This window comes from Cottoperca gobio, chromosome 11 (genome assembly GCF_900634415.1).
Source record: "Cottoperca gobio chromosome 11, fCotGob3.1, whole genome shotgun sequence".
NCBI lineage: Eukaryota > Metazoa > Chordata > Actinopteri > Perciformes > Bovichtidae > Cottoperca > Cottoperca gobio.
The window spans coordinates 8,071,595-8,088,153 of record NC_041365.1 but is presented as its reverse complement, the minus strand read 5'-3'; the positions used below and the strand labels follow the sequence as shown (position 1 = coordinate 8,088,153).

The 16,559-nt window shown below is 36.9% G+C and overlaps 2 protein-coding genes across 4 annotated transcripts; both read left to right on the top strand.

The window, feature by feature from the left end:
- The first annotated feature begins 3,799 nt into the window (after window positions 1–3,799).
- LOC115015787 (probable 2-ketogluconate reductase) lies at window positions 3,800–10,776 on the top strand. Of its 3 annotated transcripts, none has more exons than XM_029443349.1 (6): window positions 3,800–3,991; window positions 7,249–7,627; window positions 8,200–8,371; window positions 8,990–9,165; window positions 9,282–9,378; window positions 10,473–10,776. In XM_029443349.1, the coding sequence occupies exons 2-6, from the start codon at window positions 7,252–7,254 to the stop codon at window positions 10,627–10,629; spliced, it is 978 nt and encodes a 325-aa protein (XP_029299209.1). In that variant the 5' UTR covers window positions 3,800–3,991; window positions 7,249–7,251; the 3' UTR covers window positions 10,630–10,776. The 3 variants fall into 3 exon arrangements, with proteins under 3 accessions (XP_029299209.1, XP_029299208.1, XP_029299210.1); XM_029443348.1 differs by lacking the exon at window positions 3,800–3,991 and adding an exon at window positions 6,734–6,765; XM_029443350.1 differs by lacking the exon at window positions 3,800–3,991 and adding an exon at window positions 6,873–6,975.
- A 1,086-nt stretch (window positions 10,777–11,862) lies between these two features.
- Window positions 11,863–16,014, top strand: psmg2 (proteasome (prosome, macropain) assembly chaperone 2). Its single transcript, XM_029443287.1, has 7 exons — window positions 11,863–12,052; window positions 12,863–13,034; window positions 13,620–13,678; window positions 14,086–14,204; window positions 14,283–14,462; window positions 15,339–15,459; window positions 15,672–16,014. Exons 1-7 carry the CDS (start codon window positions 11,996–11,998, stop codon window positions 15,750–15,752), a joined length of 789 nt encoding a protein of 262 aa, XP_029299147.1. The 5' UTR covers window positions 11,863–11,995; the 3' UTR covers window positions 15,753–16,014.
- The last annotated feature ends 545 nt before the right edge of the window (window positions 16,015–16,559 follow it).

Here is a 16,559-nt window from a genome sequence, read left to right as displayed (position 1 = left end):
TCCAAAATGATAAATGCAAGCACCTCACACAAGGCATCAAACAGGACTCTGTTTCTAGTTCAATTTAACAAGTTAATTGTTGGTAAGTATTACCAGTATTTACCTGCATCACTCTTTACAGATCACTTTTATTCTCTGGACGTGACAGTAAGGAGTTATATATAGAGCACTTTCCCTGTCTTGTTTCACTGCAATTTACTTCTGCCAGAAAATACAAGAAAGCAGAAATGACACCACAGCACTGACACCATTTATAAATCCTACAAAGTCAGGTTTTTTACTATTTTTAACTGCTCACAGGAGGCAGAGGGAAGAAATCAACTACACCTTGACTTCAAAAAGCTTTGCATCAGCAATAAGCTGAGTAAGGATGAGGCCGCTGACTCATGTCAGCAAGTCCCTCTGTGCTGTGTCGTGACAGCTGTGACATCACAGGTATTAGTGCTCACCCGATATCATGACATGCAACACTATTAATTCTGTCATACTGAGATATGATATAAAGTGTTCATCGGGAGGGGTGGTATTGAAAGATTAAATGTGTGATCCTCAAAATACAAAAAACCTCCTGATGTGACATGGATCATACTTCTGTGTTTGCCTATTGATCATAGAAGAGCGTCGTCAACAATATCCAATATGCTGTGTGATGAACCAGGGATATAATTGTCGTGTCCTCTTAGTGAGTCAGCACTTTACTAAAAGGTGCACCTGCTTTCGGACGTGGTGGCAGATCGAAGCGGAGCCTGTCTGGAGATCTAAACTGGCTTGATGAAAGCTTTAATGACTCCTGGCCAGTATAGATAGAAGAGGTGAAAGTTTGGGACAGTGCCAAAGGCCTGACGGCAGGAGGTAAAGAGGAGCGACCGACACAGGGGTGGAGGAGGGGGGGAGTGAAAAGACAGAGGGAGAGATGAGGAGCTGCAGGGAGGAGAAGATACTTTAAATTCAGGTGGTGAGATTACATACCCGTGAAAAGCAAGGTAAGCTGCTGATCTGCAGCTGTCTTGTACACAGGGCCTTGCCTGTGACCTTGTGACTGTGTAGAATCTCTCATCTGCTTGTATTTACGGATCATTTGTGTGAAAACCTCACAGAAAACCTCACAGAGCAACAGTGAGTCAGGTCATTGAGAAATACAGTTAGAAAAGACGTAATAACAGATTTCAGGTGTGAATGCATGCAACTGAAAGAAAAGCATGCTCAACAAATGTTCTGTGTCTACTAAAAGGTTTATGATAAAGTTAAAGATTTATGAGAATCTTAAAGGTTCAAACAACTAACTCAAATGCTTTCAGTAAATCACAATGTGAATGTAGTTTTTAAGACAAAATAATAAATAGAAAGTTCAAAATGAGTTATTTCAAAACAGCTAATAACAGTGTTATAAGGCTATATTTATGTATTGTTTACTGCTCTTTCACAGAAGACATTTAAACCTGTCACAAGAAAACATAGAAACAACACAGGTTTAAATAATGAAATTAATGATGGCTTAATTAGCTGCTTTGATTTCAGGTTCCTCATCAAATCAAATCAAATCAAATTTATTTGTATAGCCCAATATCACAAATTATACATTTGTCTCAGTGTGCTTTACAGACTGTACAGGTTACAACACCCTCTGTCCTTAGACCCTCGCATCGCACAAGGAAAAACTTCCTAAAAGAAACCCCAAAATTAAAGGGGGAACAATGGAAGAAACCTCAGGGAGAGCAACTGAGGAGGGATCCCTCTCCCAGGACAGGACAGACGTGCAATAGATGTCGTGTGTACAGGATAAACAACATAGTACAAATACAACATTTGACAGAAATTATGTTGTGTTGAAAAAAAAGAGAAAGTATGGATGAATCCAGGAAAATGTCAATAAGGCTTCCCGGTGTCCAGCAGGACCAGGTCAGCAGGGGCAGCCACGATTCATGATCCTGACGTAAACTTTATCAGTGGCAACCTGCCACATGAGAGACAGACACTCCGGGGATGATGCCCCGGATGATGAGTTAGTAACATACATTTACATAAATGCATACAGATAGAGAGGGAGAAGAAGAGAGGGAGGGGAGGAGAGGAGAGAGGAAGAGAAGGAGAGTAGGGAGGTGTCCCCCAGCAGTCTAAGCCTATAGCAGCATAACTAGGGGCTGATCCAGGGCAAACCTGAGCCAGCCCTAACTATAAGCTTTATCAAAAAGGAAAGTCTTTAGCCTGCTCTTAAATGTGGAGAGTGTGTCTGCCTCCCGAACACAAACTGGAAGCTGGTTCCACTGGAGAGGAGCATGATGGCTGAAGGCTCTGGCTCCCATTGTACTCTTAGAGACTCTAGGAACCACAAGTAACCCTGCAGTCTGGGAGCGCAATGCTCTAGTTGGTTTATAAGGTACTATGAGATCTTTAAGATATGCTGGAGCCTGACCATTAATTGCTTTGTAAGTCAGGAGAAGGATTTTGAATTCTATTCTGTATTTTACCGGGAGCCAGTGCAGAGCAGCTAATACAGGAGTAATATGATCCATTTCCTTGTTCTGTTTTTTTTTTTTTTTTTACCAAATTAGACCTTTAAAAACCCTTCTAATGCAACAATATGAACTCACTTAGGCCATAACCTGCACATATTTCTACACTTAAATAGGTCACAAGAAATAGATTACAAGCCAAAAAGGTTGGGAACATACATATTGCTGTTGCCTGCTGATTCGTCTGCTATGTTAGTGTAAATGGGAAAAACTCAAGATGGTTGAGGTCATTCATCCCACACAAGAAAAGCAGCATAAGTGCAGGCAGGTTGTGTGGGCTGTAACAGCCTGAGCAGCAGCTTTCAACACTTCCAAGTCACCGCACTGCCACACAGATACAGGTTAATGTATTACTGCCACCTAGTGGTTACATGTTCAATTCGCATTTGTGACCTAATGTAGGTTATATAGGTTCAAAGGTTCTTATATAAGTGGCATTAAAGAGTTTTTTTACAGCTGCAGCCTGCACACCGACCCCACATACTGGATGCTGCCTTTTACCATTTGGTGGTTTCTTATGTCTTTGTGTTCCCTCCTTCTGTTGAGCACTTTGTAACTACTGGTTTAAAAAGTGCTGTAGGCCTATAAATAAAGATAACCCACTTTTTTACTTGTGGTTGAGCAACTTTTTGCTGCACTGTGGCTCGGTGAGCTGGATGGTAAAGGCAAACACAAGAAGCAGTTGTGTCATTAATGCAAAAAAAGGGTCAACAAAACATTTACTTTTATTACTTTTTATGGTACTTATTCATTTGAATTTACACATACTTTGCATATCTGAATGTCATTATCATGTCTCATACACCTAACGTTTTCTTATTGTTATAATTTGTAAATATTTATCATGTGATTAATAGATTTTTGTAAACATCTAATATTATATTATACATTTCCCACACTGTGTTGATGCTATAATTCATTCTTTTTGTCATAAATTAAGTAATTCAATTGATTAACTGCCAGTTTGCATGAACTCAATAAATTACATTTACTTTACTCTTTCTTTTATATTCTGCTCTTCCAATTATTATTTGCTGCTATGGTTGCTTAACTTGCCCTCTGAGGATAATACTAACAAGCAGATACAAAAGGAGAAGTGACTGGAGAACATTTTTTTTTGTGTACTGTATCTTTAAGCGTGCTGAAGAAGATTTCTGACCATAGGTCGCTGTGCTCAGTGTTGAGCATTCACCACCCTGAAGCTCTTGCCTGTCTGGTCACTGTGCTTAATGAATTCCTCCCTTCCTCTCCTCTCTATGCCACCGGGTGTAGACGGCCCTCTGAGCTGCTTTCAGATTAGCTTCTCAAGTTTTACGAGTTCAAACTGATCTTTATCTGGAGCAAATGGGTGGTTGGATAATATCAAAGACCAGCTAAATTTCTTCCTGCACCCCCTTCCTCTTAACCCTCAGTTTCTACTCTTTAGAACTGAGAGTCAGGAAACAGCAGGGTTTTAACTCCTCAAGCCCCAGCTGAAGGTGAGAACTGAACTAACATGAAGTGAAATTTTGATTCCTTATAAAACATTTTACTACATACATCAAATATGTTTTGGATCATTTGATGCATTTTCTTTCTGAGCACTCATGTGCTTATTTTGAGATTGTTTAGTTGACCCACAAGTTAATAATTCATAGCACTTTGACCTACACTTTTACTGCATGCACATTTTCATACATATGGCACTTATAGACTTGTAGAGTAAACACTTTGCTTCCCTCAGTTTTATGTTAAAATCTTGAGGGTGAGTCATTAATGCTGTGCAACATTATAAAACTCTATCTTGACAATATCATTAACTTTGCCAGAATGCAAAGTCTCTGTGTAAGGAGACTGTGGGGTCCAGCACAAGCGTCCCGGCTTCTTAAAGTGACAAACATGCACAGATCTGTACTGCAACACAAAAAGGTATTTTCATTTGTAATTTACAGTTTAGTTATTATCAGATGTCATTGTCTTCGTGCTTATAGTGAGATTATTTTTGGTGGGGGGTAAGAAGACAGGGTTGGGTGCAGTTATTTAAAATATTTAATTCAACTTGGTCAGTTCAGTGCAACCAAATACAAATTAAAGGGACACTCCGCCAATCATGACCGTTATCAGTTTGCATGTCATGAGTAGAAGTACTCAGCCTGTGAAAACAGTTGCATCATGAGCTCCGCATGGAGCTTTCTAATGTCTGAGGAAATACCCCGAATGATGATAAAGAATTTCAAATATATGCTCAGATCCTGCGTGATGAACCAAACTATTCCTAACTGTTCATATCTGACTATAATTGACACACCTCTCTCACTCTGAATTGTAAGGAGTTCAATGAACACTTTTACATGCACACACACACACACACACTCACACACATAAGCAAACATACTCTCACTACATCCTTTTATTTATTTTATTTTATGATTAATTTATGTTTGCTTTTTGATTCTATGCTTGCTTGTTTCTTTATTTGTTCTGATTACAAGCATTTTGTATTAGCTTATAATGCCTTTTGTGGTGAGATTCCTTCTATAAACCTCAAGTTGCTTGCTTCTTTTCTTTTGTTGTCGTGTTTCTGCTGCTTTTTTTTTTACTGTGAAAAATAAATAAATAAAATGTCATAGTGATGTTATCAGGATTATCTCAGATTGGGCTTGACACACTTCACATTTTTAACAAAACATATTGGCTGCACACTTTACTCTAATACTGCGATACTTTAGTCCATCTAACTGTTACCTACATTGACAAACAACACGTTGATGTAATTTCATTATATCTTCACTAAAACTGAAATCAATCTGTGCATTGATATGCAGTAAGTCATTATGACTTATGACTGCCAAAGAAATGCATGGAACACACACCTATACGCTGTACCCATTGTATGATTCATAAATAAAAATGTTCTGGTTTAAATCAATAGGTAATTGGTACATTCAACCAATAAACTATCTTCAAGTTAACATTATTTACCTTACTACATTACATTGAATGAGACATATGTTTTATGATTTCTGTGTCAAATTATATCTTCTCTCACACCAGAAAATATTGCAACGATACTTAATTTGTCTCATCTGCATAAAGGTCTGCGGACTTCCTCCTTGAGCAGCAGAAATAATAGTTTTCTGGTCCAGAACCATCTTAGCTTCATACAAGAGGGACAATTAAAAAACATAACCTAAAATCTAGTCTTAATTTCCTCATCAAGAGCAATGGGGCCTGTTAAAATTAAACAATAAGCATGAAATAAATACTAAATTAGTAGAGGAGCAATATTTAATCTAACAGTGGCCTTTTTCTAAGATTATTTACAAATGCCTAACATTAAGTTTGGGTCAAAGTCCACTGGTCTCAACCGTTACACTCTTCTGTTTAGTTTGACCATAATTGTGAAAATCAATTTATACGTTAAACACAAAGGTTAACCAGGATGGTGTTGCTGACCCTCCCGAACATCATATGAGAGGGTATCCCAGCATTCACAGGGGCAACAAGTTTATGGACATCAGTCTCTGTTTCTGCAATGTTACCAATATTATTGTGTTTGGCATTTTGTTCTACAATGTTCCTAGTTCCCATCTGTTTTTATTTCTGTCAGTATAAGGAGCAAAGTAAACTGTGTGTGTGTGTGTGTGTGTGTGTGTGTGTGTGTGTGGTGTGTGTGTGTGTGTGTGTGTGTGTGTGTGTGTGTGTGTGTGTGTGTGTGTGTGTGTAGGTTTGGTGACTCACTCTCAGATTTGAGTGCTAATTAAGTTTAATGTCAGGCTGGAGCTCTGCTCTGAGGCCACTGATGCATTTAATTTATGAGTTTAATGTGTTATTCTGAGTGAAAATTGCCTGCCACACTATTATTGATCTGAATCTGCACTACAGTTTGTATTATTTGATATAATCTTCAATACTAAAACCAACATTGACTTATTTTAAGATTATTCCAAAAACAAAAATCTTTTACTTTCACACTGAACATAATGTTTCTTCAAAAAGGCTTTTCTGTGGCTGTCAATGTCATCATATCCTAAAAAATATTTTATTTTTAAATAAATCATTATTATTATTATGTTGTTGTTGTTGTTGTTGTTGTTGTTGTTGTTGTTGTAGTTGTTGTTGTTATTGCAGTAGACAAAACTTGAAGGCACAGGACATTGAGTAATAGTAATGGTAGTCTTGAAAAAACAAAAGCTCTTATTTTGAAATCCTCCACATATCCTAAGTAGTTCTTCCTGGTTCAGAAGGAAACCAACACGAACAAGGATCTCTTGTGAGTGCTGCCCTGTCCATTACCAATTTTTGCCAAATTACCATGTTTCTACTAACTTTCTCATTAATCATACGTGACCTTTTAATGTGCCACTAGTTATTATTAATAATAACTAATAATAATGTATCATTCATGACAGGGATTTGAGTAGCTTGAGGAATCCATCTTGGAAACTGGTGTAACAACAAATCAATCAATAAAGTAAAAGTAGTAAGTAGTAGTAAAAGTAATACTTTAGTAAATGTACTTGTAAGCATATTTCCCAAACTGTTGATTTAAATCTTCTGTATTTCTCCAGTTTATAATGTGTTTTTAGTGCAAACAGTGCTAACAATCAAATGGAGCCTTTTGGCCCCTGAGGGTCTGGGGACCCGGGCAGTTTCAGACACCATATACTCCACCTCGGTCCCCTCTTTGGCGGGAAATGAACCAAAGTGTTTATGTGGTTGTCAAACTGTGTTTTAACTTGTTTCATCCCGTCAGGTGATGGAGGACAACAAGCCATGGGCTCTGATCTCAGAGGTGGGCGAACAAGGCTACATCGAAGAGGTCACTGACATAATGAAACAACACTTCCAAATCATCTGTTACAAAGACTTCCTTCAAAACCCTCCACTGCATGGTCCTAAAATCCAGGCCATGCTTATGTGGAACACCCTCCCCGCAGCCGAGCCTTCGCTGCTCAGCTCGCTTCCCTCGCTGAAGGTGGTCGCCAACGGAGGAGTGGGCATCGACCACCTGGACGTGCCATACATCACCAGTCTGGGAGTGAAGGTGACCAACACGCCGGGGGTGGTGAGCGATGCCACTGCAGATATAGCGATGGGTCTGCTTCTGGCATCTGCACGCAAGATTGTTGAAGGTGAGTCAAGACCAAAATCATAAATCATTAATTTTCTCAGGCTTTACAATCTCTATGAGGTCAAAGGTTTACTGAATCCTTATAATATGTAACTAAAACTTTCGGCTTTTTCCACTCAAAAACTTAAACATAAAGTGCTCATAACTTGTTAGTTGCAGAAGGTCGTGAATTGTGCCTTTTCAGAAGAAAACAACATACTGATTTGGATGAGTTGATAGCTTTTGTGCATCAGGAACTATTACACACAGATGCTAACATTCCCTCTTTACTGGTCGAGTCTGTGGTGTGAAGTTGATCCAACCTTGCAAAGTGAAGCGAGGGAAAATCACACAATCTTTCTGAGTCTATTCTTGTTAATTTCTTACTTTAATCTAATCTTTTTGCTAATTTGTAATTTTTTTCTTGTAACCTTACAACTTTAATCTCTGAAATGTTTTACCTACAATGGCCCTAATAAAGTGTTGTTCAAAGTGAGATACATTAACATTTTTAAGCAGACTCCTCAATGTGTTATTGGTGAATAAAAACAACAACCTTCAGCTTATCTGAGGAAATGTCCTGTTTTTCTGTAGGTCACCAAATAGCTGTTGACCCCAACACCACCCATATACCACAATACCTGATGGGAGTTGAAGTCTCAGGGTCGACTCTGGGGATTATTGGAATGGGACACATTGGCTGCAAAATCGCTCAAAGAGGCAAAGGATTTGACATGAAGATCCTGTATCATAACAGGAACCGGAGGTATAAGGTTAATGACAAAATAGTTAATTTGGTTAATTTAGAAATTTGTTAGTCAATGCATTTCATTTCAAGACTAATTTATGGCAAATACAAGCATAATAATTTTGAAATACTCTACCAAGAACTATTAGAGACGCAGACTCTGAACATTTTTAAACAACAGCTGAAAACCTATTTATTTACTTAAATACTTATAATGAATGTATTCTTATTATTTTCTTTATTAATTATTATTATCATTACTAATGGTCTCTGTTTTACTTTGTATTTTAGTATCTACTGTCTTTTTATCGCCTCATTTTATTGTCTATTTGCCTTTGTTTAAATGTGTTGAATTTGCATTTTATTTTGTAAAGAACTTCAAGCTGCATCTCTTGTATGAAAAGAAACTACACTATAAATAATTATTGTTTTATTACTTATTATTATTATTATTATTATTATTATTATTATTATTATTATTATTATTATTATTATTATAATCATATAAAAAATCCTTAAACTATACCTGTTATACATAAACTTCTTCACTCACCCTATAACCAGATACTTTAAAGCAATGAATAAACTAGACAATGCTGATAGTCAGCTTCATCTCTTCTCTGTGCCGTTCATTAGAGTGGAAGATGAGCAGGCGGTGGGTGCGTGTTACCGTGAGAACATGGGCGACCTGCTGAAAGAGTCGGACTTTGTCGTGCTGGCGGTCAACCTGACCCCTGAAACCACCAGCCTGATCGGCCACAGAGAGCTGTCCCTCATGAAACCCACAGCAACTCTGGTCAACATCAGCAGAGGTGATGATAATGTGTTCCCAGACTTCACTAATCTTTGTTAAAGAATTACAAACGTTACTGTGAAGTCATTCTGAAACCCTGATGTGTAACCTGATGTTGCACTGTTCCTGCCTCAGGTCTGGTTGTGGACCAGGACGCTCTCGTCAAAGCTCTGCAGTCGGGAACAATTCGTGCGGCGGCGTTAGACGTCACTCACCCTGAACCGTTACCAAGGTCTCACCACACTCTTTAACCACAGTTCATGAGATTATATAGCTACGAAAAAAGAACATTCTTCCTCTTTGAATTGAATGTTGTACAACACACACTCTTGCTCAGTTCAATATACGAAGGAGTTTTGCTACTCGATCTTGCTTTGGATAAACATTTCTGTGTACTTGACATGACTGAGTCAATTCCCAGCAAAAGTTAAAAAGTCTCCCTTTAACTGTACAAAAATAATCCTTGTCACATCAATAGATCACAGTATTTACTGACACAAAATGTTTTCAGGGACATCAGCATAAAAGTAAATTTAGGGCTGCACAATATATTGCTTTTTTAATCATCAACGCGATTTTATCATGTGCAATAAACCCATCAAGAAAGACTGTGATATTGCACTCAGGGATTATTTGAGTATGTTAAAAGCGAGACTCAGTGGAAAGCTGCACTTTAAAAGGTCAATTTCCTTTTTATTTTATTTTATTGGTGCCTTTTGTGTTCAGTTCACTGTTCAATTTGTCGGGACAAATTTCCTTCCTTTTTAAGATTTTATTTTACAAGCAATTTATTGTATTTTAGCAGTAAAAACTGAAAGCAGCAGAAAAGCAGAACTGAGCACTTTAACATCTGTGAATTTATCGCAAGTAATATCAGGATATTCAACAACATTATCTCATGCAGCCAGCCCTAACCCAATTATTTTAATATAGATCAAGTATTCAGCCAGTATTCTAGTAAAGCTAGTATTCATACACATTCATACACATTGTTTTCATTTTCAGGTCAATGTATTTCTACTACATACATAAATTATTATTACGTCTATTTCCCTTTAAAGCTTCACTAGGCAGTATTTTTTATGAATCATATGATATAGAGAATTATTACTCTGTAGCTCTGTACAGCTGTGTGATTGTTTTTTAGCGTCTTTTAGCTCATTGTTTTGGTTTTCTGGCCCGCAACCTCGCTCTACTCAACCATGTTTCCAGCTGTAGCAGGCAGCTAACTAATAATAGTGAAAGGGAGCAGAATTTGACATTTACCAACACTCGACCAACTCCTTGCTGGCTCCTAAAAACTCCTCATCTTCATCTTGTTTTCAGGGATCATCCTCTCCTTAGCCTTCCTAATGTGCTGATCACCCCCCACGTCGGCACCAACACTTACACGACAACAAGAAAGATGGTGCAGAGGATGGTAGAAAATGCTGTGGCTGCACTGAAAGGCCAATCGATTCCCAATGAAGTCAAACCAAAATGACTGTCTGTATTTAGAAGTGTTTTCCTATTGCAAGTTGAAGTATATATTTAAGGAGACTTTAGTTTTTACCTGTTTGATTGTTCTGTTCTGCCATTATTACTGTGATGAACATGAATGATTGTTACATTAAAATATAAAGTTTACGTACATGTTGCAACACCTACACATTTCTTTTTATAAAGCTACCTCAATGTTTGCACCTTGCACTCTTGACCTTCATTACTTCCATGATCCTTTGACTTGAGGAAGCGACTAAAACTGAGGAAACAGGTGAGTCTTCGATGTAAAACTAATGCAGAGTTAAAATAAACATGCTGCCATTAAGAGTTATGAGGTTTTAATCTAATATATTAAAATATATTAATAGTATTGGCACTACACTTTATAGTTCTGTATTTGTGCATATAATAAAAATAAAATAAATATAAAAATAAAAATAAATACAATAACATAGAAAATGCACAGGTGGGATGAAAAAAAAACATGACGGCTTGTAAAAGGAACCGACCTAACAATGAAATTAAAGACAGCTGTATATGCTTGACACCAATTTACAAACAGACATAAATATTGTTTTAAATATCTAAAAGGAATCTCCAAACGAGACATACCAGAGCTATAGAAATACCATAGAAGAAATATTAAATCAGGTTAACTCATCTTTGTTGATTATTTGCAGAGGTAATAACTCTTATTAATATAGCATGTGTTATTACATAATTGTTGATTTCCTTTGATTTTACGATTACTTTAATCTCAAAATTGACATTTTAGCTATTATTTCATAGTATTTATATAGTTTTGGCTTTTTATGTCTGAATTGAATTTGACATTGCTTAAAAAAATATATATACATTTTTTATTATTATATGTATTATTATTTTAGGAGTAGTAGTAGTAGTAGTAGTAGTAGTAGTAGTAGTAGTAGTAGTAGTAGTAGTAGTAGTAGTAGTAGTATATATATTAATGTTGTGTTTAAGATTTTACTAGGAGTTGCAGATCTCTACTACGCTCGAAATCTTTGCTGAGCTGCAGTATGACCGTTAATATGCCTTATTATAATATGAACACTATTTCAAATATATATCCTAAAGGAGGAGCCTAGATCGATAAACAAGATATTAACAGCCGGTAGAGACATTTACTAAATATGTTTTCCAAAATAAAACTTCACCGCGACATTTCATTCAGGCATTTCCAGTAGCTCCTAAAACCGTCATCATCAACAATCGACGCCGCGCAAGAAGGTCCTCACAAGCAGGCATGAAAATAGAAGTGAAAACTGCCGGGAGAATATCATTTCAGATAATATAATTACATTTTAATCTATTTAATCAGTATATGTTAAGCTCTGATAAACGGCACCATGTTTATCTCTTCACAAAACTCACCGCCCTCCTTCAAAGATTTCACCCTCGTCCTGGTGAGCAACTTCATGTAGATAAATATCCCAGAATCAGAGCTGCGCATCGGTCCAGGAAGTATTTAGATCCTTTACTAAAGCATTAGAAACACATTTCCGCGTGATACAACTAAAGATCCTATAACGTTAATCCTAAAACGTAAAAATAAGTTTCTTGGTATTTTGAAATTATTTTGAGAAAGTTTATCATTATGCTATAGGCTATTATATATAGCCTATCTTTATTATACTAATATTTTCTTTCCTGGCGAAAAAAGTCTTCTTTATATATCACAGAGTTAAAATATTCGATTACAAATAAATGTCCTGCATAGTAAAAGTGAAAGTACGAGCGTATCAAAAGTAAAAGTACTGTGACTTTTATTGTATCAAAAGGCATATCATTATTATTATTATTATTATTATTATTATTATTATTATTATTAATATTATTATTATTATTATTATTATTATTAATACTTGTGTATTTACCTTTAATTATTTTGTATAGGGCTGCTTTTCATCATTGATTATTATTTATATTTGAATCAACTGATTATTTTCTCAATTATTTGATTAATTCTTTGGTTTGTATAACGTCAGTAAATAGTAACAAATGTCCATCACCCAGAGTCTGGAGTTTTTGGTTCAGGCATAAAAATAATTCAGTTAACTGTCATTTAAGACAAGAAAAGCAGCAAATCGTCACAAATCAGAAGCTGGAACCATGAAATGCAGCTGCATTTTTGCACGAAAAAAGAATAAAACAATTAATAGGATATCAAAAATAATTGCTAATTGCTATTATTTTTTGTTTAATCTTCCCCCCAGCCAGCAGTGGCGGTTGGTAATGTGGGCCAGCTGGCTGTGGACCTCATTGTGTCCACTCTCAACATGACCAGAGTGGGCTACATACACACAGACTGTCTCATCCCCATGACTGGAAACAACCCGTACTCCACCCGCAAAGAAGACACTGAGGAGCTGCACACTCCTGCAGAAGGTACCATCGCAGTAAATGTGCACAATTCACCTGTGTAGTATGTACAGTTAAATTCTGCTAACTAATACTAACTTTATTTTCCTGTGAAAGTATGGTTTGTACTAAGACGTTATTATTGTTAAATGTATAATAACATTTCTGCATAAAAATATATTTTTTTACATTTTACTGTGTTGTGTACTTACATTATCCTAAATGGTTCTAACAATTTTGAAACCTAGATAAATCTGTCATTTTAACCAAGGTAACGGTGCATTTCATTTGGTCGCCTGTAATGGTGACGTATAGCCTGTGCGTGTGTCAGCGTTGCGCTCGTCTGCCAGAAGCTTTCAGAAATTTTGTTTTTTGTCCAGTTTCAAGCCACATTTTTACAATACACTTGTTACATCTTGGTAGCAGAGAAACACTGACATTTTACATGAAACTGCTTTATTCAGTGTTTATAACGGTTTAAAAAAAAAAAACGAAAACAGGGACTCGGCACACAGTGAATAAATTGTGAGATAGGTCATCAGCTGTGAACTGAAAAGAAATCCAACACATTCAAAGATTTAATCCACAAATAATCTGTCATAATTTTCTCAGTTTACACAGCATCAGAACTGAAGATGGCAGTTCTTCAAATCAGGGCGCCAGTTATCCAGGTAAAACTCGTCTGTTGCATCAGCATGAGTTGATTCTTAATTTCTTTATGAGCCAAATGAGTGTTTTTTGAATTTGAGGCCTTCCTTTTTAATTGTATTATCAAGTTTCTTTTTAGCTGAGATATGTTTTAAGAGAGCATGAACTACACCTTTATCTTCCATAAGAATATAGTTTGTTTCCATGGGCCCAGAATTAACAGTTAATTAAAACATTAACAATTGTTTTAACAGTTTTTTCCCATCGGTGTGTGTGTGTGTGTGTGTTTTCAAACGTGTTTTGTGCATTATTTGTTTGTTGATGACTCTTGTTAGAGGAGAATTTCTGTCACTTCGACAATAACGTTTCATTTTGATCTAACTTTCTATCTTATTGTATTGGCAGCTCAAATTTTTTGTTTTAATTGCAGTCAAAATCTAAAAAGTTCCGTCAGCTGCTCGTCTCGTGGATCAAAGCCAGCGGGTTCTCCAGGACTGTCGTTCTGTCCAGCAGTCAGGCCTACCAGAGGGACGACCAGCAGATGCAAGGGTACCTAACTACACACTTCTCGTCATCACTGCATTTCTTTGCCTTTGCTATCGGTTAACACATTTGTTTCCACGTCAGCACTCCTTTGAGGTACCTGGTGACTCCTTCTCTGCTGAAGGTGAGCGCGGACGTGTTGAAGGAGCTTGGCTGGAAGGAGATGGAGCAGGTGTCGGCGTACCCGGGACTATCGGACGCCAACGCAGAGCCTCGCCTCTACGTTCCTGGAGGAGGCATAACTAAAGGACTCTACACAGACAGGTAGAGAGAGAGAGAGAGAGAGAGAGAGAGAGAGAGAGAGAGAGAGAGAGAGAGAGAGAGAGAGAGAGAGAGAGAGAGAGAGAGAGCTGTAACTGGGTTAAATGGTGAGGCTTATTTTAGAAGTTCTAATGACTTTTTAGTTACCTAAGTTTAAGAAGTAAGAACAGCAACAATGCCCTTTTGTTGTAATTGTTACCATTTAAACTTAAGTAAGTCGTTGTGACCGTTGAGCTGGTTATGCAGCATTGTGAGCATTAATTTACTAATTAAACGGAGTTGCACACCAGCTGTGGGTGTGTGGGTGTAGCAAGCAACATATGATGTGAACATGTGATGACTGTTAACCACATCTTTATTTTTGTCTCATAATTACAAGATGCTAAGTCATCGTTATGAAAAAGTTGCCCTCCTGCTCAACTAATTTGAGAATCGATTAATCGTTTCAGTCATTTCATAAGCAGAAATGGTGAAAGTTCAGTGAAATTCCAATATTCTAATATTTTCTTTGTCATAGTTCATTGTAAACTAAATATTTTTGGGTATTTGGAACAAACAAATCAAGACATTTGAACACGTGTCACATGTCACGTTTGACTCTGGGAAGTTGTGACGGCCATTTATTTTTTAATGTTGTCGTTTCATTGACTAAACAGTTGAAAAATGGTCAGCAGATTAAATTATATTGAAAAATTATCAGCAGATTAATTGATATTAAAAATAATCAGTAATTGGTAGCCCCAATCTTTAGTATCATAATATCAAAGCACACTTTACAACTCTACAACAATGTTTTAAATTCAGCACACTGCAACATGCCAGTAGTAAGTTTTGATCAAGGTGTTTTTTATTGTCTGATCTCGTGTGCTGGATGTTCAGCTGTGCAGAGGACGTCCCGCTGGCTGTGCTGCTGCTCTTCTGTTCAGAAGGCGACAACATCCCAGACGCCTTCACGCTTGTAAACCACCTCAACGACTGGCTTCACCTGCTGGACGATCCTGTAAGTGACACACTTGCTTACACAGTTGGGTTAGAGAGCCACTAATGCTATTTAATACATAAGAAAATAAACCTGCAGAGACTTAATACTTGCTTTAGAAAAGTATTCTGTCATAATGGACAACACGTTTGATTCAGAACTCACTATATACTGTAACATGTGATTTAAGATTAGAACTTTCTAATTAAGGTTTTGCCTGTGTCACATTTCAGAGCCAAAAGCCCAACAAATGGAAAATCCCAGCTTCCTGGAGTCTTCTCTTTGGGAGCGGCATCCCTCCAGCACTCTTCTGAGACACAAATCAAGTGTTTGCTATTTTATGCTCATAATTAGCTTCTGGTAAAAGCAGCAAAGTCTTATATATGTGTATTATATTGAGATGACCTGGTCTGGACCTAAAACCTTAAAATAACCCTCCCACTCAGAATAATCTTTTAGCTGTACAAACATAACTTCCAGTACAGGAATTGACCCAAACGAGCACTTCAGGAATTCTATTTCCTAGTATTGCAAGATTTGATTTGTTTTTTTTCCAATAAAAGGTTGTGACAAGAATCCAGTGTGAATTCTCTAAAACGATTAAGACTTTGATTCTGTTACTCTCACTGGACCTTGTGTCTGCCTGCCTAACTGAAAGTAGTTGGCCAGGTGCCACACTGTATTCCTGGTAGTCCCGCCTCTCTGTAATTTGATTCCTTTCTACAAACACTTCACAACAATTTACAATGTGGTAAAAAGACTGAACACTGATTCATTCTTTGATCTTGTAATACAGTATGCGGTCTACGACATTGTTTTTGGGTGGTTTCTGTGTAGAACTGCTTGTGGGAAAGAAATGTCCTGACAGTATGTAAGAGAGAAACATGAAATAAAGGTTTGCATCTGTAAAAAAAAACACTTATCCTTTGAAAAATACTGCTTCCCCTAAAAGTGCATTTGAAATATTACTAATATTAATTAAGACTATTACAACTATTTGCTTAAAAAAACAGATAAGGGGATTCTGAGAATATTTTCTATCCCAAAAGTATTTTTAGTTTGAAGTTAAAACATACATTTAAATCGCTTTCTGTAAGTAAGGTAAGTAAATATGTTGATTT

Bases quoted from the DNA above. Each gene is read 5' to 3' on its own strand.
- LOC115015787 (XM_029443349.1), top strand. From the start codon at position 7,252: ATGGAGGACAACAAGCCATGGGCTCTGATCTCAGAGGTGGGCGAACAA. The intron at 7,628-8,199 runs GTGAGTCAAGAC...GTTTTTCTGTAG, and splicing joins TGCACGCAAGATTGTTGAAG to GTCACCAAATAGCTGTTGAC. The intron at 9,379-10,472 runs GTCTCACCACAC...TCTTGTTTTCAG, and splicing joins CACCCTGAACCGTTACCAAG to GGATCATCCTCTCCTTAGCC.
- psmg2 (XM_029443287.1), top strand. From the start codon at position 11,996: ATGTTTATCTCTTCACAAAACTCACCGCCCTCCTTCAAAGATTTCACC. The intron at 13,035-13,619 runs GTACCATCGCAG...TAATTTTCTCAG, and splicing joins GCTGCACACTCCTGCAGAAG to TTTACACAGCATCAGAACTG. The intron at 13,679-14,085 runs GTAAAACTCGTC...TTTTAATTGCAG, and splicing joins TCAGGGCGCCAGTTATCCAG to TCAAAATCTAAAAAGTTCCG.